The 17,956-nt window shown below is 52.1% G+C and overlaps 1 protein-coding gene across 1 annotated transcript in view; it reads right to left on the reverse strand.

Annotated features, from left to right (window-relative positions):
• Ajap1 (adherens junctions associated protein 1) overlaps positions 1-17,956 on the reverse strand; it is a 92,139-nt gene that overhangs the window by 57,449 nt on the left and 16,734 nt on the right. The window contains exon 3 of the mRNA XM_059255930.1: positions 4,363-5,162. Coding sequence (XP_059111913.1) covers positions 4,363-5,162 — 800 coding nt within the window. The remainder of the gene's footprint in view (positions 1-4,362; positions 5,163-17,956) is intronic.

Consider the following 17,956-nt stretch of genomic DNA (forward strand, 5'->3'; position numbering starts at 1 on the left):
TCACTGGCCTCTCACGGGCTGCAAGTGCTTCTGGTTTCCTCCCACCCCAACTCCAGTATTTAGAGAATATTTCACTGTCACTAGACATTATCCCAGGATCAGCCGGTCCATTCCCCTGCTCAGGCCAGCTGACCACTGAGGCACAAAGAAAACAACACTACTCCACCTCCGGTGCTTACAGAAGACACAGCTGGAAGGCACTGAAGGCCTCAACGGTAAAAAGCATGAGGCAACTTGGAGGTGATCCCTGGAAACACATAAGTGGATTGCAATGCAAAAATGATGAGACAAGTACTCCAGTGACATCTAAGCCATCACCATCAGATCCTCAGGGGCTGGAGTCACAGGAAGGGAAGAATCGAGAAAGAGAGACCTTCAGTGAAGATAGGGACTTCCGGGCCTGGCTGCCCTCCTGGATGGCTCACCTCCTGAGAGATATGAATTTCACAGCTGGTCAAATGCCCACCTTCCAAGCATTCCTGAAGTGAGCATGTCCACCAGCTAGAAATCTGTTGGTTGACCTCCTTGTGGACTCCTTTAGGAGTTTAAGATGAAAACTCATGCAAGGACTTTGTTTCTCCTGGGTTTCTGATTTGGAACGTGACCAGTGAGAGGGCTGTGAGAGGCAGACCAAGCCACCCTGCAGGGATCCCTCCTCTTTCAACCTCAGGCAAACTGCTGACCCACATGACTTGTCCCTCTGCTGCCAGCACTCAAGGAAGGCTGCAGCTTGTCACCTCTGTGCTATGTACCAGGTGATTTTCCATCCCAAGCAGTTCCAGGCTAGAGGCATCGACACCTCTCCAGACAGCATCAAGGTCAGAGACAAGGGACTTCATTACAGGATTCCTTAAAGCTGGTAACAGCCAATCAACACAAAGATGTGAGATGAAGTTGTTGTTGTCATTTACATTCCTGTTCCCACCCCAGCAGCAGCAGCAGCAGCACCAGCACCATCACCACTCATAACATTGATACCATCACCATCATTACCATCACATCACCTCTATCACCACCTCCACCATGATGAACTCTACAACTATCATCCCCTTTACCATCACCATAACTGTTACCATTAGCTTCATCATCATCAATCATCCCCACCATCATTGCCATCAATTCCATCACCAACTCCATCACTATCCTCAACTTTCTATCACCACTAACACCATCATCATCCTGTCATCACCATCAATAACATCATCACCAACACCACTACCATCAAACTATCATCACTATCACCACAATCATCACCATCACCACAATCATTACCATCACCACTATCTCCACCATCAGCAGCAGCACTACTACCATTACCATCCCATCAGTACAATCACCAACATCACCAGTTTCTTCAGCAGCATCACAACCAATATTGTTAGTACCACCATTACCAGGATCACTAAGTTCACTAGAATGACCATCCCCAGCGTGACCAGAATTACCAGTGTCTACATCATCATCATCATCTCCCCATCACTATCTGTACCACCACTATCACCTCACTATCATCATCATCATCATCATCATAACCATGGATACTATCATTGCCGCCATTACTGTCATCTCCATCTTCAACACTATCACCATCACCATCACCATCCTCATACTTACATTAACATCGACAAACACATACTAAACAGCTATGAGGTGCCAGACCCTAAGCTCATGAAGGGGAACTATGTACTTTAATCTTACAACGTAAGTTTCCATGGAGGCATGGAGAGGATGAACATGTTGCCCAAGCTCATTACTCTAAAATCCAGAGACACTTCCTAGTCATTTCACCTGTAATCTGACTCCTGAGAGTGGAGCTCTCTGGAAATTCCAGCAGCTACTCTTTGTAATTCCAGACCCTGAGTAACTCCAGAGCCCACCCCCCACCACATTACCAATAGGAATACCTGGACCTCAGACAGACACACAGAAAAATGTAACCTACCCTTCCTAAATTGTCCTACACAGAAGCAACCAAACTAAAACCCTGAATTCCTAAACTAGATTCCAAAGATCAGTGGAGAACAGAACTGACTTCATGGAATCCCAGTTCCAGGTTTCAGGATGCTACCAATAGGAGCTGGGTAAGATGACCAGATTCTCCAATCTCTGCCGAGCGATCCTGCCTCTGACATGGTCAAACACATCCTCTGGCTACTCTAGCTGGGTATAAAAACAGCAGGTAGGCATGGGGCTTTCTTTGCCAGAGCTAGACCCTGTTCTCAGCACTGATCATGGAACCTGCACAGCAGGTATGCAGGACAAGTTTCCAGCTTCAAGTTTTCAGATGAAAAAAATGACTTTGTGAGAAGAGACCTTGCCCAGGGAGACACAGCCATATAAAACAGAGGGCAGAATCAGGCAGACAGGCAGCCCTCACCACCTGCTCCTTGCTGCAGTCAAGTAGGACTCCACAGGCCACAGCTAGGAGATTCTCTACAGCACCCCTACTGCCTCAGATTCCATATGATATTGTAACCAAGGGTTAGGAAACTATACGGCCCTTCCTCAGTCATGCAAGAAAGTATTCCATCTTCAGTGCCAATGCAGCTCTCTCCAGGGTCTAACATGAACTGCTTCTGCTGAGAGCAGGACTGCAGGGAGTCTGGTTATGGACGTCCTCTCAAGCATCTCTTCTCTCACTGAGCCACCACTGTCCAGCCCCCAAGCAGGCCAGCTCAGAGGCCCTCCCTCTCCTGCAGGCTGGCATCGTTGCCAGAATTTACATTTCTCTGCATTCGAAGCAAACACACATATTTTCCCTCTTCTAAATCTGTTTTGCTAAACAAATTAATCTAGCAGCAGATTATATTATGAAGAACCATAAATCTTTTCGGAGATAAGCATCTGTCGGGTTGGATTAGCAACAGCCGATGTACCGTGAGTTAATTTGCTAAGCCTCACAGTGCTGTCCCAGGCATTTAGCGTTCGTAATAGCAGATGTAATTTGGGACAAATGGGAACTTGTTTCCTCATCCGTGTCTATACAGTAAGTGACGTATTCAGGGGAGGTGACAGTCAGTGAGAGAAGCGCCAAATTCCATTATGATTATGGCTGATGAGTCGGTAGAAGCTAAAACAGATGCTATGGGAATTGCTTGCAGGCGTCTGGCCCTGAGATGAACAGCCATGCACCCCTCCTCCACGGCCCTGTCCCCACTTCAACACTGTGGATTCCCCGGGGAGGCTGTGGGACAGACGCCTATGCAGCCCTAGGTCTCCTTCCCAGGCTTAGTGTTGCCCTTGGCGTTGGCATGGTATAAGACTAGCTCTGTTTTTAGAGGTGAACTACCCATGAGGACCAAGGTGCTGCAGGATAAAACCAGTGGGTTCTGCCCTTCAGGGCAGGAAGGATGTTGTCGGTGACTGAAGGACAAAGGGCGTGTACCCCGTGAAAATCTGTCCAACTGCTAGCCCATGTCTGACTGCCCAAGGTCGGAGGATGCACAGCCAGGTGCAGGGATGCCATACCAACTGCCCCAAAGTGGACCTCAGGAGCTGCCCCCCCCCTAGTCTGAGACTTCAGTCTGGAAGAGGCCACTGCTCACCACCAGCCATTCTTACTGACACCCACAGAGCTTCTCCGGACTAGAGGGCATCAGCAAGGGCTGCCGTTTGTGAGGGGTGCTGCCCACACGCCTTTGTGAACTTCCATGTCACCATGGGCCATGCTGGGGATGGTGGGAGAGGACTAACTGCCAGCTCCCTCTCCCATGCTGCTGGCATAGGGACAAATCCTGGCCTGGGACGTGGCCAGGGCTACTCCTGTTGCAGATATTAGAGAATGAGGCACAAAAGATGAACAGAACCCATAGTCGCTCAGAAGGAGATGTCTCAAGCCAAGGAGCTGCAACTGTCCACGAGGCCTGAGAAGACTGCAGGGCCAGAGAGCCGAAGCCATGGATCTTGTCCCCACCTCCAGATGCCCTCCCCCAGCTCCTCCCTGAGGGAAAAGACGAACCCATCTGCAGAGCTTCAGTTAGCAACACAGGCAGTTCTTCCCTTTATCTGCCCTTAGTCTGTCCTGCTATTCAAGGTCATTCCTAACCTCGGGCCAAGCTCCATCTAGCAATGAACCAGCCTCAAAGGGCTAACACCCTGAAGGTTTTGAAGATCACATGGTCCTTAACATTGGTGTGTGGTGTGCCCCGGAGACTGTAGCCTGGATATAAGCATGTAGGTAGACACCAAAGTCACTGTGTTCCACATGGCAGCCTATCTCTCCTCGGAGTCCAAGCTCAGCTCTTCTCCTTCTGCCACTGTTTATACTACACACCTGGGAACATTTCAGCATCTCCCTGTTCCAAACCACCCTGCATCCTGCCTCTCCTCAAGCCAGAGCAGAAATACAAAGAGGTCTCCTACCTGAGGTCTCCCCCAAGATCCTTGGGGGCTGGATGTCTTTCCCATTGTTGCTGGGACTGGTGGAAGGCTCTGTTGTGCTAACCCCAACAGGGGTCCTTTTCCAGGGATCTAGGGACTCGGTGACCCCCTTAGTCTGCAATGTCATGGTGGTGGCCGTGCTGGCCGTCGTGGTGGTGGTGGCCACAGTTGTCTTCCGTGTTTGCAAGATGGAGACCGTGGTGGGGCCGAAGCCACCGGGGAAAGTGTTGGATTCTAGGGCTTCCTCGTCCCCTGTGGGCCCCCAGGCTATAAATTCTGTCTCTGTCGTGGGCCTGCCGCCACGAAAGTCGAAATCATTGAACTCTGCATCAAGCGTGTGCCTCCTACTCCGCCTTACGAGGCTCTGATGCTCTGCAGTGCCAGCAGCCACCATGGAGGATGAGGCCGACGCAGAGGTGAGGGAAGGACTGGATCCCGTGGCAGCAGGGGGCTTGGTGAGTCCCCCTTTGGGTCCGAGGGTGGCCACCTGGTCCCTGGGCCTGTGGGCCCTCCGAGCACGGGGAGTCTGCATCTGTATGGACCCATGGGCACGTTCGGCCCGGGCAGCACGGGGACTCCAGGCTGGTGTTGGTAGCCTTGTTGGGGGTCCGCTTCGCAGACTCCACAGCCGCTGGGGCCTCTGTGGACGAGACAGGAGCCGGAACTCAGGCCCTGAGCCTAACGAGTCACAGGACGGGAAGTCGACTGCAAGCTGCAGCATGGCTATGAGTATCCAGGCATGGCTTCCGAGAGAGCGGCCGGGCCAGCGGATGGACATGGAGCTGAGGAGAGAGAGCAGAGCAGTCAGCTGACAGTGGGGCAGCAAGAGGGCTCTGCCCAGGGCCACCTCTATGCCCACTGGATGGGGACAACCTTGGTTGTAAAGAGTTCATCTGAACCTGGAAAGGACCCCAGAAGCCTTCTGGGCCAGCTCAAGCGCATTGTTTATCTACATTCCAGAAGGACGGTGCCCACTATGTGTTGGAGATGGCTGCTTCTAGCTCAGGCACCTCCTGGATGGTAACCTAAGAGCCCCCTTTCATGGCAAGGGATCCAGCCACCAGCACCAGCACCACCCCATCTTGCAAAACGCCCTTGAAGACTTGCCCACAATGAAGCTGAGACTCTAAGAACACAAAAGGTACAAAAGGTGATGAGAACATCTGCTCCCAGATCTGGGGCCTCTCCACATTAGAACTGACTCAAATCCAGGTAGTCATCTGACTCCTGAGGCCTGTGAATCAAAGAGGCCTCAGGCTCTGGGAGGCTACATAAGGCAGAAGAGAGGGGTCTTCCCCTAGAGTGCAGGGTCTGCTCTGCCCTTCCCAAATACTACAATTCTCTAGTCCTTCAGAGTTGAACATACACCTGCTTGCCCTCCACCTGGGCACAGCCAAGCAAATCTCCTTATGTCTGGCCTTCCCTGGGTGTCATTCTGGGAACCGATTGCTAGGCTTTAGCCCTTGGCTTTTGCTCTGTTGACATTTCCACTCCCCCTGTTTATCTCCCATATAGATGCCCTTTGGAAACTTCTCATCTTCAGCTGGGGCTGTGTAGAGAAAGACCAGACTGAGCATAGCCAATCAGGAGGTGAGACTGATGCTCACCCTGCTGGGAGCAGGTGGGAAGAATGATAATGGCTTGTCCGGGGCCTGTTGGGACAGTCGCCACCCAGAGTCCATGGGCAGCTCCACTTGCTGAGCACAAGTCCCCTCTAGACCCATGGAAACATCACAGGAAAATCCAGAACAGCGCACCGACCCACACAGCTCGGTACGGAGGATGCAGCCCACGCTCCTTCCTCCCCAGCATAGGTAATTGAACACTGATTATAGGTGCCACTCAAAGTCAGCTCTCATCATCAACCAAATTCACATCTGAAAGTTAGAAGGAATCTAAAACTTCCCCAGAGGCTGCTGAGGAGAGAAGGTACAGGACATCAGGTACCCTGAACTACCAGCCTCCGCAGCTGGGCTTGCCAGGCCCACAAACACACGTGGGGTTGTTTTTCTTTATAAGGTGTCACATGTGATTTTTTTTTAAAGTGACTGCATGTTGTCAGGGTGTGCCACTGTATATGCCTGTGAAGCCCACGTGGATGTGTGTGCTGGCAGGGGGTGGAGCACATCCAGGTGGGTGTGCATGAGTGCCGGATGTGACTGCTTGTGCTTGAGAGTCTGAGGGAGTCAATTTGTGAGTGTATTTGCCAGCGTGAGACTGAGCATGTGTGGGTGTGCTGATGTATCTGCGAGTGTTTCCCTGGGTGTGAGAGTCAGTGTGCAAGAAGGCACCACTATGTCCATCTGTGTGATTAGTTTTGTGTGCATCCACGTGTCTTGGTGAGTGTACCTTTATCTATATCTCTCGATGGATCTGTACATCTCTATGCCCAAGTGTGGGTCTGTGTCGGTGTCAGCATGCAAGCATGTCCTTGTTTGCCATTCAGTGTATGTAACTGTGTTTATTCAAGGGTGTGTGTGTTCTTTCTCAGCCTGGGCTGAACCCCGTGTGCCTGAAGCTGGCACCCACTGATGCTTGGGAAGGAGTTGGTCCCTGAGAAAGAAACTTGAGTTCACTGGGACTAATTAGCAAAAAAGACTGGTCCCCAAATAATAGGGCCCGGCTTTTTAATCAGAATGAAAGCACTTTGCTGTAGCAAGGAGGAAGAGCTCATTAGGCTGATGCCTCTGGGCTGTTTCTACCTTTGTGTTGTGACTCTGCACGAGCAGCCAAACTCCAATAGGGACAGGGTTGTCATCACTGTGAGGAGAAATCTAGGTCAGTGTGAGACTACCCTGCATACTTGGAAGGGCCTCTCCTCAGAGCGGCGGGTGACCCTGTGGGGGTGCAACAGTGAGAACCTGGTCATTCTCTGCCTGCATATCTGGATAGGTGTCTGTCTCCCTGTGAGTAAGATGCTCTGGGTAGGTGTGAGGCCTCACTAGGCCCTGTCAGGTCTTCCAGGCTTTATCAAGCCTTTCCAGCTTTTCATGGCACCAGCAACCAAACGCCACCAAGCTCTGCTAGTCTCTAGCAAATTTTATCAGGCCCCTCAGGGCTCTATAGACCCCACTGGATCCCACTGGTTTCCTCCAGACTTCACTAGGGCCCTTGGGCCCCTCCAGGACTCAATAGACCCTTCCAAATTCTACTGGAACACTCTATTACCCTCCAGGTCTCAACCCATCCCACCAAGTCTCACCATATCCCTCTGGGCTCCATTCAGCCCTACTAGACTCCACCAGACCCCAGCAAGCCCCATTGGATCCCCAAAGGCTCCATCAGGTTCTTCCAAGCCTCTCCTGGCCCCATTAGCACCTGTGCCCTCATCCAGCTGCCCTAGAGACCCAGACCCATCCAGACCCCCCAGCAGTTCCGGTCAGACTTCTACTGGCCCAATGCTAGGTCCTTCTAGTTTCCCTAGGCCTATGCTAGCTTCCCCAGGCTCCATCACACCCCACCAGAACTCAGTAGGTCCCTCCAAATTCTGCCAGATTCCAGCAGACCCCCTCAAGTCCCTCTAGATGTCCCGTAGCCCCACTGGGCAGGCTGACTGGGAAGCTCGAAAGCAGAGTTGCCTGCCATCAGTACCCAAGAAATATTGCCCCAGGAAATTAAAACCACAGTACCTAAGCCTGGGCCTGCCTCCCCAGCATAACTTCACACACAGGATATTTCTGTGATTTTTCACCAATCATGGGCTGTAATTGGTTACCATAGAAACCTTCTCATTTCCAAGACACCCAGCTGTTATGCAGAAAACCCAACCATGGCAATGGGGCTGGGGAGGCGGATGCCCTGCTCCTCCTCAGCCCGGCAGATCCCGTTTAAAGGGATGCATTTGCTCAGAGGGGAAATAGAGGGCAGTGCGGGGGAAGTGGTTGTCAGCTGGGACAAGGGCTTGCCCCACTGGACAGTAGAGTACTAGCCCTGCAGGAGGCCTGATCTCATGGCAGTGGGTCTGGCCTGCAGGGGACACACCTGGACTGATCTGCAAGGACCCCTGTAAACTTACAAGGTCTTCCTCTCCTCATGCTTCCTGCAGAACCCTGGGTGTTCAGTGTAGCGTTAGGGGTCCTTGGACATGCTCAGATACAAAATGAAGCTGTTCTTGGAGGGCCCCACCTCAGGAGGGCACCAAGGTGTCTACCCAGATGACAGGTGGAAGCTTTGCAACATGGTGGCCTACCCTACCATTAACTCTCAGGGCCAATGGGCCACATGCTCACCTGGGAGGCCAGGCAGAGATAGTACCATTTCCCTAAAACTCTGGGACATTAAACCGGCCCCTTCGGAAAGTGTCATCCTCCAGAACGTGTCACCCACTCCACTCCTCAAAGTCATCAAGGGCAATAAAGACAGATCACACCAATTGCAGCTGCTGCTGGGAGACTAGGATCCACGCTCTCATGGTGGGATGGGGACTGTCCTGCCTGCCGTAGAAAACGGTTTAGTGACCCTTGGAAAATTACAGCTACCACCGATGTGGCAATTATAGTCTTTAAGGTACAAACCTGTACACTCACGTGTCTACTGCAGCGTCTCATGGTAGCTCCGAATGCAAACACCCCAAGCATCCCCCCAGTGGACAGGCACAGGGCACACATCCAGACACATAGTAGCATTTGACCCTCAAAAGGCAGGAAGTACCATCCACAAGTGAAGGCAAAGGAGCCAGGAGTAGAGCCACACATAGATGGAAGACTCAGGGCATGATCCCTCAGGCTTAGTCATAGACGGAAGATTCCCAGACATTGCAGGGAGACCGGTGGCTGCCAGGGAGTACAGGGAAGACTGTTTGGGAGTGATTGCCTCCTGGAGGGGTTCTTTTGGGGTAACGGAATGTCCTGGAATTCATTGCAGTGGTGGTTACACACCCTACGAATACACAAAACCATTGAACCATGCACTCAGAAGCAGTGAAGTTAATGGCATGTAGATTATATCTCAGTAACAATAAAAAGGGAACAGGACCCAGAAGGGAGTGTGTGTAAGTGTACTAGGGACTGACGTGGATTCTCTCCATGGCCTCCTAATCCTGGACGCTGGCTGCAAACCAGAAGGCCTGAGCCAGCCTTCTGAGTCACAGGAGAGGCGTGTGAGTGCTGTGCAGACTCAGCCTGTATGTAGTGGGGGCTCTGTGGGAGTCCCTAGGATTTAGGGTTCCTCCTTGCCTGAACATGGAGACCTACGCTCCTTTGCGGATAAGCTCATGACAGTCACCTCTTGTTTGTCTCCAAGGACACTGTGCAAAGGAAAAGCCGAGCCTCAAGCTGCGCACCCTGTTTGCCTCCATCTGCCTTTATTTTCTGGTTTGCAGTTCCTTGCTCCTCTTCCTTTTAAAGTTTTATTGAAATCACTTTTCCCCAAGAACGGTTTAATAAGATTCAGTGGATGGAGGTTCAATTCACTCCCTTCTGTATAGTTTCTCCACGGGACGAAAATCACTGTCAATTAAGGGAGACAGATATCTCTTCACCCCGTCATACGCTCCCGGGGGGCCAGATGTGGTGGCATGTGCTCCTGGAGCTGCGGTTTCCTCTCGATGGGGCAAGAGTCAAGGGGAGTTGGAAGGGTGAGGGCCTGGTGTTGTGCGGCCAGGGCCGCCTCAGACACGGTGGGTAGTATGAGAAGCCAAAGCTGCCTGAGCTGTCCAGAGGGGGCAAGTCTGGGCTGCTTCTGCCTCAGAGCCCCCTACAGGAGTCTGCACCTGCTGTGTTATCCCAGCTCTGCACCTTGAAGTTTGCTGTGGACGTCAGCCAGAGCCCAGGCTTGTTGATTCTCTTCTGCGAGGCCCTGTTTTCCCACCACCAACAAGCTAGCTAGAGTATGGAGTCTGAGGTCTCTTTCCCTTCAAACAAGACTCAACCTTCCGTGTTCAGCAATGTCTCAGCAAGGCTGGGAGTGATCTCCAGGAGACAGGTAGATACAGAGACAGCTGCAGGAAGACAGTTGTCTGATCAGCCTTGGGTGGGCCTGTCCTCTCTCATGCTTGATCAGGATGCCCCTTCACCTGGGGCTCACCTGGGATGGGGACAGCAGAACCATGATCCCATACCCAGACACTTCCTGGCTGTTGCTCTCCTTTGTGAACTTGCTAAGAACACTGTTCACCTCAGAATACTTGAGATTTACACAGAAGTTGCAAAAGAATGGTACGTTCTGGGGACGCTCCTCCCAGCTTCCCCTGATGTGACACGGCACATCACAGAGTCCCCTTGTCACCACCTCGCAGCTGCTGGCTCCATGCTGTATTCCAATCTTGCTTGTTTTGGTTTAAGATCCGCCCAAGACCCCACCTAACTTTGTGTGGAGCCTCTGACTACCTGAGGCTACTTTTCACTGTGACAGTTTTTCTGGATTTTGATGAGTTTGATCTCTAGGCCAGTGGGGTGTTATAGATGTCCCTCAGTCTGGCTCTGATAGTTTGTGGGCACTGGGATTGTGGATTTGGAAAGGAGGATCACTGAGGGGAAGCACTGTTCTTATTGCAGTAGAGCATCTTGGCAAGAGTGAAGACAGTCTCAGAGGGTGGTCTACGCCTTGGCATTGCACGCTACTACGTGAGCATGGACAATTTACCTAACTGCTCTGTGCCTCAGTTTCCCTGACTGCAGAGCAGGGTAAACTCAGGATGCTCTTTGAAAGGTGCACTGAGGTACTGTGGCAAGTATTGCTGGCCACGCTCTGTAGGTGCCCTGGGGCCCTACAATTTCTGGACTGTTCTGGAGCCAAGCAAGCCCAGGCCCCTGCTCCTTCCTGGGAGTACACAGTGACTTTGGGGCCAGGGGGATGAGGCTCCACAGCCTTCACAGGTGCTTGGAGGAGATGGAAGGGTAGCAACACACTGGCGTTCTGGTTGCCTGGGCAACATGCCCGCAAGCATTCTGGAGGAGTGAAGTGGTGACAAGCTGTGGGTGGGCAGGACAGTGGGTGGTAATGTTCTCAGTCCCAGCAGCAGGGAGTCTCCTTCTGTGTCTATGGCTGATCTCTGGCTGCTGTGTCTCCCTTACAGAAATGCCCCAATGGGACACAGGATCTGCTACCTTCTGAAATGCCTGTAGCTCTGCTGCACACCTTGGCTTGGCTCTGTCACATGTTCCCCTGTCACAGCTGCACTCTTTCTGAGTAGTGGGCTGCTCATCTACCAGCCACCTTATCACATGCCTTGAGCCCTCCTCTGCAGATGGGGACAAAGGTCTAAGTCAGGTCCCCCAGGATGAGCTGACTCACAAGCAGGGTTAAGCCCCATGCCCTCTCCATCTCCCTGGAGGCTCAGAACAGACGTGGCACAGCCAGACACAGATGTGCTGGATTAGGTCTGCAGTTAAGCAATCACATCACCAGGAATCTCAGGGGGCCAGGGGACAGAGACCACTCTGCATGTTACCATGGCAGAGTTACAGGCCCTAAAAAGTCCTCTTGGGCATCTTTGTGGGGTTGGTATGTCAGGCCCCACACTCACCCAAGGACCTCACTTTAATCTCATTTTAAATCTATTCTCAATTAAAGATACAGCATGAGGGCAGGGAATAGCATCAGGAGACAGCAGCAAAGCCAGGTAACAGGGCAGACCCTCTAGCAGAACATGGGTACAGGCAGGCACATGGGCAAATCACTGAGCAGTTCTGAGCATGGTGGATCATCTCTCAGACGGGGATATCTGGCTGGGAAGATACTCAGGGAAGGTTCTAGGCCATCATGCAAAACACGAGAGCCACAGCACCATGTGTATCTAACGACGGCAAGCCAAACAGCAGAGGACTGTGTGCGGAGAGAAAAGACGGCGGGACCCTAAAATAGCTGGCACGGAGACTGAGCGAGCAACAGCGGCGTGCCAGGCTCAGAGCTCCGCGTCTCTCTCACCGTTCACCTCACGCTTTGGTAACCGAGAAGAGGAAGTGCTGTTACTCTCATCTTGCAGGGGAAAAAATGGCAAAAAAATAGTAGCTGGGCCTCTCTACAGGGATGTATCTTAAAATACAAACTAAACGAAGTGGTGTGTAGAGAAGTAAGCAGTGTGTCCGGAGAGAGACTTGGGCTTCTTGGAGATTCCCTGTTGGACTGAAAACTACAGAATCCTCTCAGTTAGCTGCCCATGCTCCTGGGGAAAGCATGGTAGCTCATTATTAATAATGCCAACTTGTCACCAGCATCTAAAGCACCCATTGGCCTCTCCATATCATCTCAGGAAATTACTAATTTGGCTTGGTTACAACTGTCGCACTGTTCTCTGCAAAACCACCAAGGCAGCTGGGAACTTGTTAAACTGGCAAAGAAAAAAGTGGAGTGCACAGACAATTGGTCTTAGTCCCTAAACTCCCAGAACCATAGAGACAGGAAGAGGCATACTGATGGGCAGAGAGGAGCTGCCAGAGGCCCCAAGGACAAATGGTTGTGGACAACACAGAGAGGTTAGGTAGCTGTAAGCTGACAGATATGCCACAGTGAGTCCCCAAAGGCCAGGGTGAGTCTATGGGTCTCTCCTGGCACCTGCAGATGTGACGGTGGTGGCAGAGCTCCTTTGGAGGGCCTAGCTAAACCAGCTGGAAGTGGGAAGGGGATCCTGAAATCTCACCATATCACCCCATGGTCCCAGCCAGCTGTGCCCAGCACTGAAAGACAGCCAGTCAAGGCAGTGGTGGGAAGGGATGACCAAGTGGGCAGGTGGTAGGAGCAGCCAGGCACCCCACAGTCTTCTCCTGGTCTCTAGGCCACACCTATCCACACTGCAACCACAGAACTCTGTGCCACCCATGAGAAGAAGCTGAGTAAATAGCCTCTGAGGTCACTGCATAAAAAGTTTCATGTGGAGACACAGTACAGAGGCAGGACAGGAAATGCAGAGGTGAGGGAAGGGGTGCAGAGGGACGGGATAGAGTGCAGAGGGATGGGATAGAGTGCAGAGGCAGAGGAGAGGGTACAGAAACAGGGGAGACACTACAGAGGCAGGGAGACACTAAAGATTCAGGGGAGGCAGTGCAGAGGTAGGGGGACAGTGTAGAGGCAGAAGAGACAGTACAGAGTCAGTGGAGACAGTGCAGAGTCAATGGAAACAGTGCAGAGTCAGTGGAGACAGTGCAGAGTCAGTGGAGACAGTGCAGAGTCAGGGGAGACAGTGCAGAGTCAGTGGAGACACTGCAGAGTCAGTGGAGACACTGCAGAGTCAGGGGAGACAGTGCAGAGTCAGGGGAGACAGTGCAGAGTCAATGGAGACACTGCAGAGTCAGTGGAGACACTGCAGAGTCAGAGGAGACACTGCAGAGTCAGAGGAGACAGTGCAGAGTCAGTGGAGACAGTGCAGAGTCAATGGAGACACTGCAGAGTCAGTGGAGACACTGCAGAGTCAGTGGAGACACTGCAGAGTCAGGGGAGACAGTGCAGAGTCAGGGGAGACAGTGCAGAGTCAGGGGAGACACTGCAGAGTCAGCGGAGACAGTGCAGAGTCAGCGGTGACACTGCAGAGTCAGGGGAGACAGTGCAGAGTCAGCGGAGACAGTGCAGAGTCAGGGGAGACAGTGTAGAGTCAGGGGAGACAGCGCAGAGTCAATAGAGACACTGCAGAGTCAATGGAGACACTACAGAGTCAGTGGAGACAGTGCAGAGTCAGTGGAGACACTGCAGAGTCAGCGGAGACAGTGCAGAGTCAGCGGTGACACTGCAGAGTCAGGGGAGACACTACAGAGTCAGTGGAGACAGTGCAGAGTCAGTGGAGACAGTGCAGAGTCAGAGGAGACAGTGCAGAGTCAGAGGAGACAGTGCAGAGTCAGAGGAGACAGTGCAGAGGTGAGAGCACACTGCAGAAGCAGGGGAGAAAGTGTAGAGGCAGGGGAGGCAGTACAGAGGTAGGGGGACAGTGTAGAGGCAGGGGAGACAGTGGAGACTGCAGAGGTGAGAGCACACTGCAGAGGCAGCAGCAGGGTCAGTGCAAAGATCTAGGAGGCCAGTTCAACTCCCAGGGGTGGACTGGACTGTAGAGAGTGGTTTCCTGGTTGCTGTCTGAACTGAGATGCTGATAGAGATCCCACTTCTTCCAAAGAACATGGAATGAGGACAGCAAGTGTTAGAAAAGTCTTCTCATGAGGCTGTCAGCACCCACTGGATATTTCTGCTCCCTGGGGTCCCGGGTCTGTTTCACTCTTATGCTCTATTCTCACCTTTGGGTCATATGTGACCCAACATTGCCACTCTGGACACAGAACTTGGATGCACTTATACATGAAGACCTGCAGTCACAGGGCCAGGCACAGGCAGCGGGAACATACAAAATACAGACATACATGCACACACATGCTCATACCACACATGCACGCACAGGTATACCATCTATGAATAGGAAATGTGTGCAAACACAGGCTCATACACATGCACATATACTTGCACATAGTGCTCACATACACACAGCATGACTAGCTTATACACATCTTATCCTTTCTCATCACCCCCTTATCTCCGGAGCCTCAGCCATTACAGCATCCCTCTTGGTCACCTCCCTGCAGCACACTGTCTGCAGAGGTCTCCCTGAGGAGCGCCCAGAGCCCAGCAGGAATGCACCATGGCATAAAGCTGCTGTGACGGAAGTTGGCTGGCATGGGGACAAGATGTAGTCACTGGGTAATTACTCCTCCAGAGAGCACAGTGGAGCTGCGCCAGCTGTGTAGCCCAGGAGCGGCTCCCCTGGGATCGGAACTGCCAGGTTCCTAGTGATGCTGTCTTGTGTTCCTGGGATGTAGGTGTCACAGGACTCTTTCTGGAAGCCTGGAAACCCAACAGATTTCCTGGAAGGCCCAGGTTTCTGGGCTGAGATGTGCAGCAAAGGAAACACTAGGTCTGGCTGATCAGAGGCCAGAGTGGATGGGCCTGGAGACACCCCCCACACCTGCACCGGCACACCTAAAGTTTCTGGCATCAGTATGGGCAAGCTTCTAGCCCCTGCTGGTCCTGAGTCCCTCCTTGGCCACCTCTAGCTTCTTTCATTGTGAATTTTTCTAGAAAGGGTGTGACATCACGATCTGGAATGTTCTGTCTTTTGAGCAGGTGAGACAGCACATCTCACCTGCAGATGACGGGGAGACCATTCTGCAGATGTACAATCCTCCATCAGGCTGGACTGTACAGCCAGAGCCACAGGGGCCACCACCATGGCGGCCCCATGTCACACCCAGCTCTCCATGTCACCACAACCCTGAGCTCTAACACTGTCACACTACAAGGCTCCTGGCTCTAAAGGGGCCCTTTGACAGGGGAAGTGAAGAAGGTCTCCTCCAAAGCACACTGGTCAGACTGTTTCCAAGGACAACAGGGAAGGTCAGGTGGCTCCTGTTGGCGCTGCACACTTTCGAGGTATGAAGCTGAGAAGAGGTTCAATTCTTGAGGAGAGAGCCCAAAGAAAACCTCCTGAAACCTAAGCACAAAGACCGGGCATCGTCTTCGCCACTGGGACACGAGGTAAGTTCTTCCCTGAAGGACCCTTGCTGGAGCCTTCTGTCTATTCCAGAATATTCTGATCTTCCTCTCACTCATTGCTCTGTGACAATGACCACAGAGAGGGGGATCTCTGCTCCTGCTCCAAGTCATGGCTGCCTCGACTTTCGCCTTCTCACCAGAAGATTTCCCCTCAGGTCATCCAGACTTCCTCAGGATATCCTGTCATGGGTAAACTGTTTTCCTCCCAAGTTGACAGGTGAGATCCTGACCCAGACAAACCAGGATGTACCTATGTTTAAAGACAAGCACTTAATAGAAAGAAGCGGGAAGGAAGAACACTGAGCAAGTGGAGCATGCTCCCTAACATGAATGTGCAACCTGGCTTAACCTGCCCCCCAGAAACCAGGTTCCCACACGTGAATCGGTCCCCTGGAGCCCAGTGTTATGGACAGCCTCTTTGGGGAGAAAGGACCATCCTGCTGGTAACCGGACTTGGGTTCTGGTGCCTGCTGACCAGGAGGCTCTTCCTGCCCAAGGCACCACATGTGGCCTTGAATCCATGACTGCTGGTCAGTGACCTCATATGTAGCTGTCTCCTGAGCCTGTGGCCTTGTCATCCTTCACAGTCTTGGAGAGTATGGGGACCTATGAGGAGCCAAGACAGAGGCAGCTTGCACAGGATAGTAAAGCACAAAGCTCAGGAACCTTGATTCTTGTTTAATATTAATTATGCTTTAATAGGAATGCTAATCATGCTTATTCATTTTCAGTCGATACAGTTACTTAGCAGCCACTTAAGAAGCACCTGCTGTGGTGAGGCATGTTCTAGAGCTGAGTGGTCACGTCTTTTCCTCTCTTCCCTACCACACGGCTCACAGTGGACAGGTGTGTAGGTGGATGGAGGGATGGAGGGATGGAGGAATGGATGGATAGGTGGATCGGTGAGTGGATGAGTGTATGCAGGAATAGATGGATAGATAGATGGATGAGTGAATGCATGGATGGATGAGTAGGTGCATGTATGAGTGGATGGGTGTATAAATTAGTGCATGGATGGAGGAACAGATGTGTCGGTGGGTGAGGAGAGGGATGGGTAGACTGGTGTGTGAATGGAAGGATGGATACATGGATGGATGAGTGGGTGGATAGGTGGATGGATTGATGTATGAATGCATAGATGGATGAATGGATGGATGGACAATTAGTGGATGGATGAGTGGAAGAGTGAATGGATGGATGGGTACATGGATAGGCAGATGAATGGGTGGGTAGATCGGGGGCTTACAGGCCCCGCTAAGAAGATGGATGTTTCAGCTTTCAGGATCTAGGAGAATCCAGTCAGCATGCTGGAGTGAATTCAGCTCTTCTTGTGTAAGCCTGAAAGGCTCTTGGTGGAGGTGAGATGTCTCAAAGACCAAGTGGGGATCTACTGGGGAGAACAGAAGGAAGGCTGAGGCTTGATCTGTGGGGTCCACTTGGGATGAGAGGCTGCCCAGGAAGTGAGAAGTGGGGACCCCTGCACTCAGCCCTGGGCAGTTGGCTGCTTTTGCCTTGCAATGCCAAGTGCTGATGCCTGTAGGGGCATCTCCTATGTGCTGTCAGTTGCCTCCTGGATTCTTGTCCAACAACTTAGGCTCATGGTCAAGATGAACCCGCAGACCTAGCACTGCAGGATATGCTCTGGACAAGTGTGCAGTAATTTCCTGGACCCTTGTGTGCTCAACACTCCAGGGACAGTGGGTAATAGAGGACTAAGAGGCAGGGGCATCAGCTCACGTAAGCACTGGCCCTGATAACTGCCTTGTGCACAGCATCCAAAGACCCTACTGTAGATCTCGTTGGTCTCATCCCAGGCTAGGGAAGAGACTGCTCTGGAGTAACTGGACACTGTGCAGTTCCACGTGGAATCCTCTGCCTGGAAGGCCTGATGTGGGTCTGTGGGTGCCTTGCTCCTGGTCTTAGCTCAGTCATTTTTATAACTAGGAGTCACAGCCCTGCCAACCTCACACTCCTCACGCTGGGACAGAACTCCTCCACCCCTTCTTCATTCCTAGCACACACACGGACCTCAGAACTGCGCCCTGGACTTCAAGCTGCTACTCTCCATGTGAAGGCTATCTGACCATGGCCTCTTGTTATCATTCACAGG

Source organism: Peromyscus eremicus, chromosome 2, assembly GCF_949786415.1.
Source record: "Peromyscus eremicus chromosome 2, PerEre_H2_v1, whole genome shotgun sequence".
Lineage (NCBI taxonomy): Eukaryota > Metazoa > Chordata > Mammalia > Rodentia > Cricetidae > Peromyscus > Peromyscus eremicus.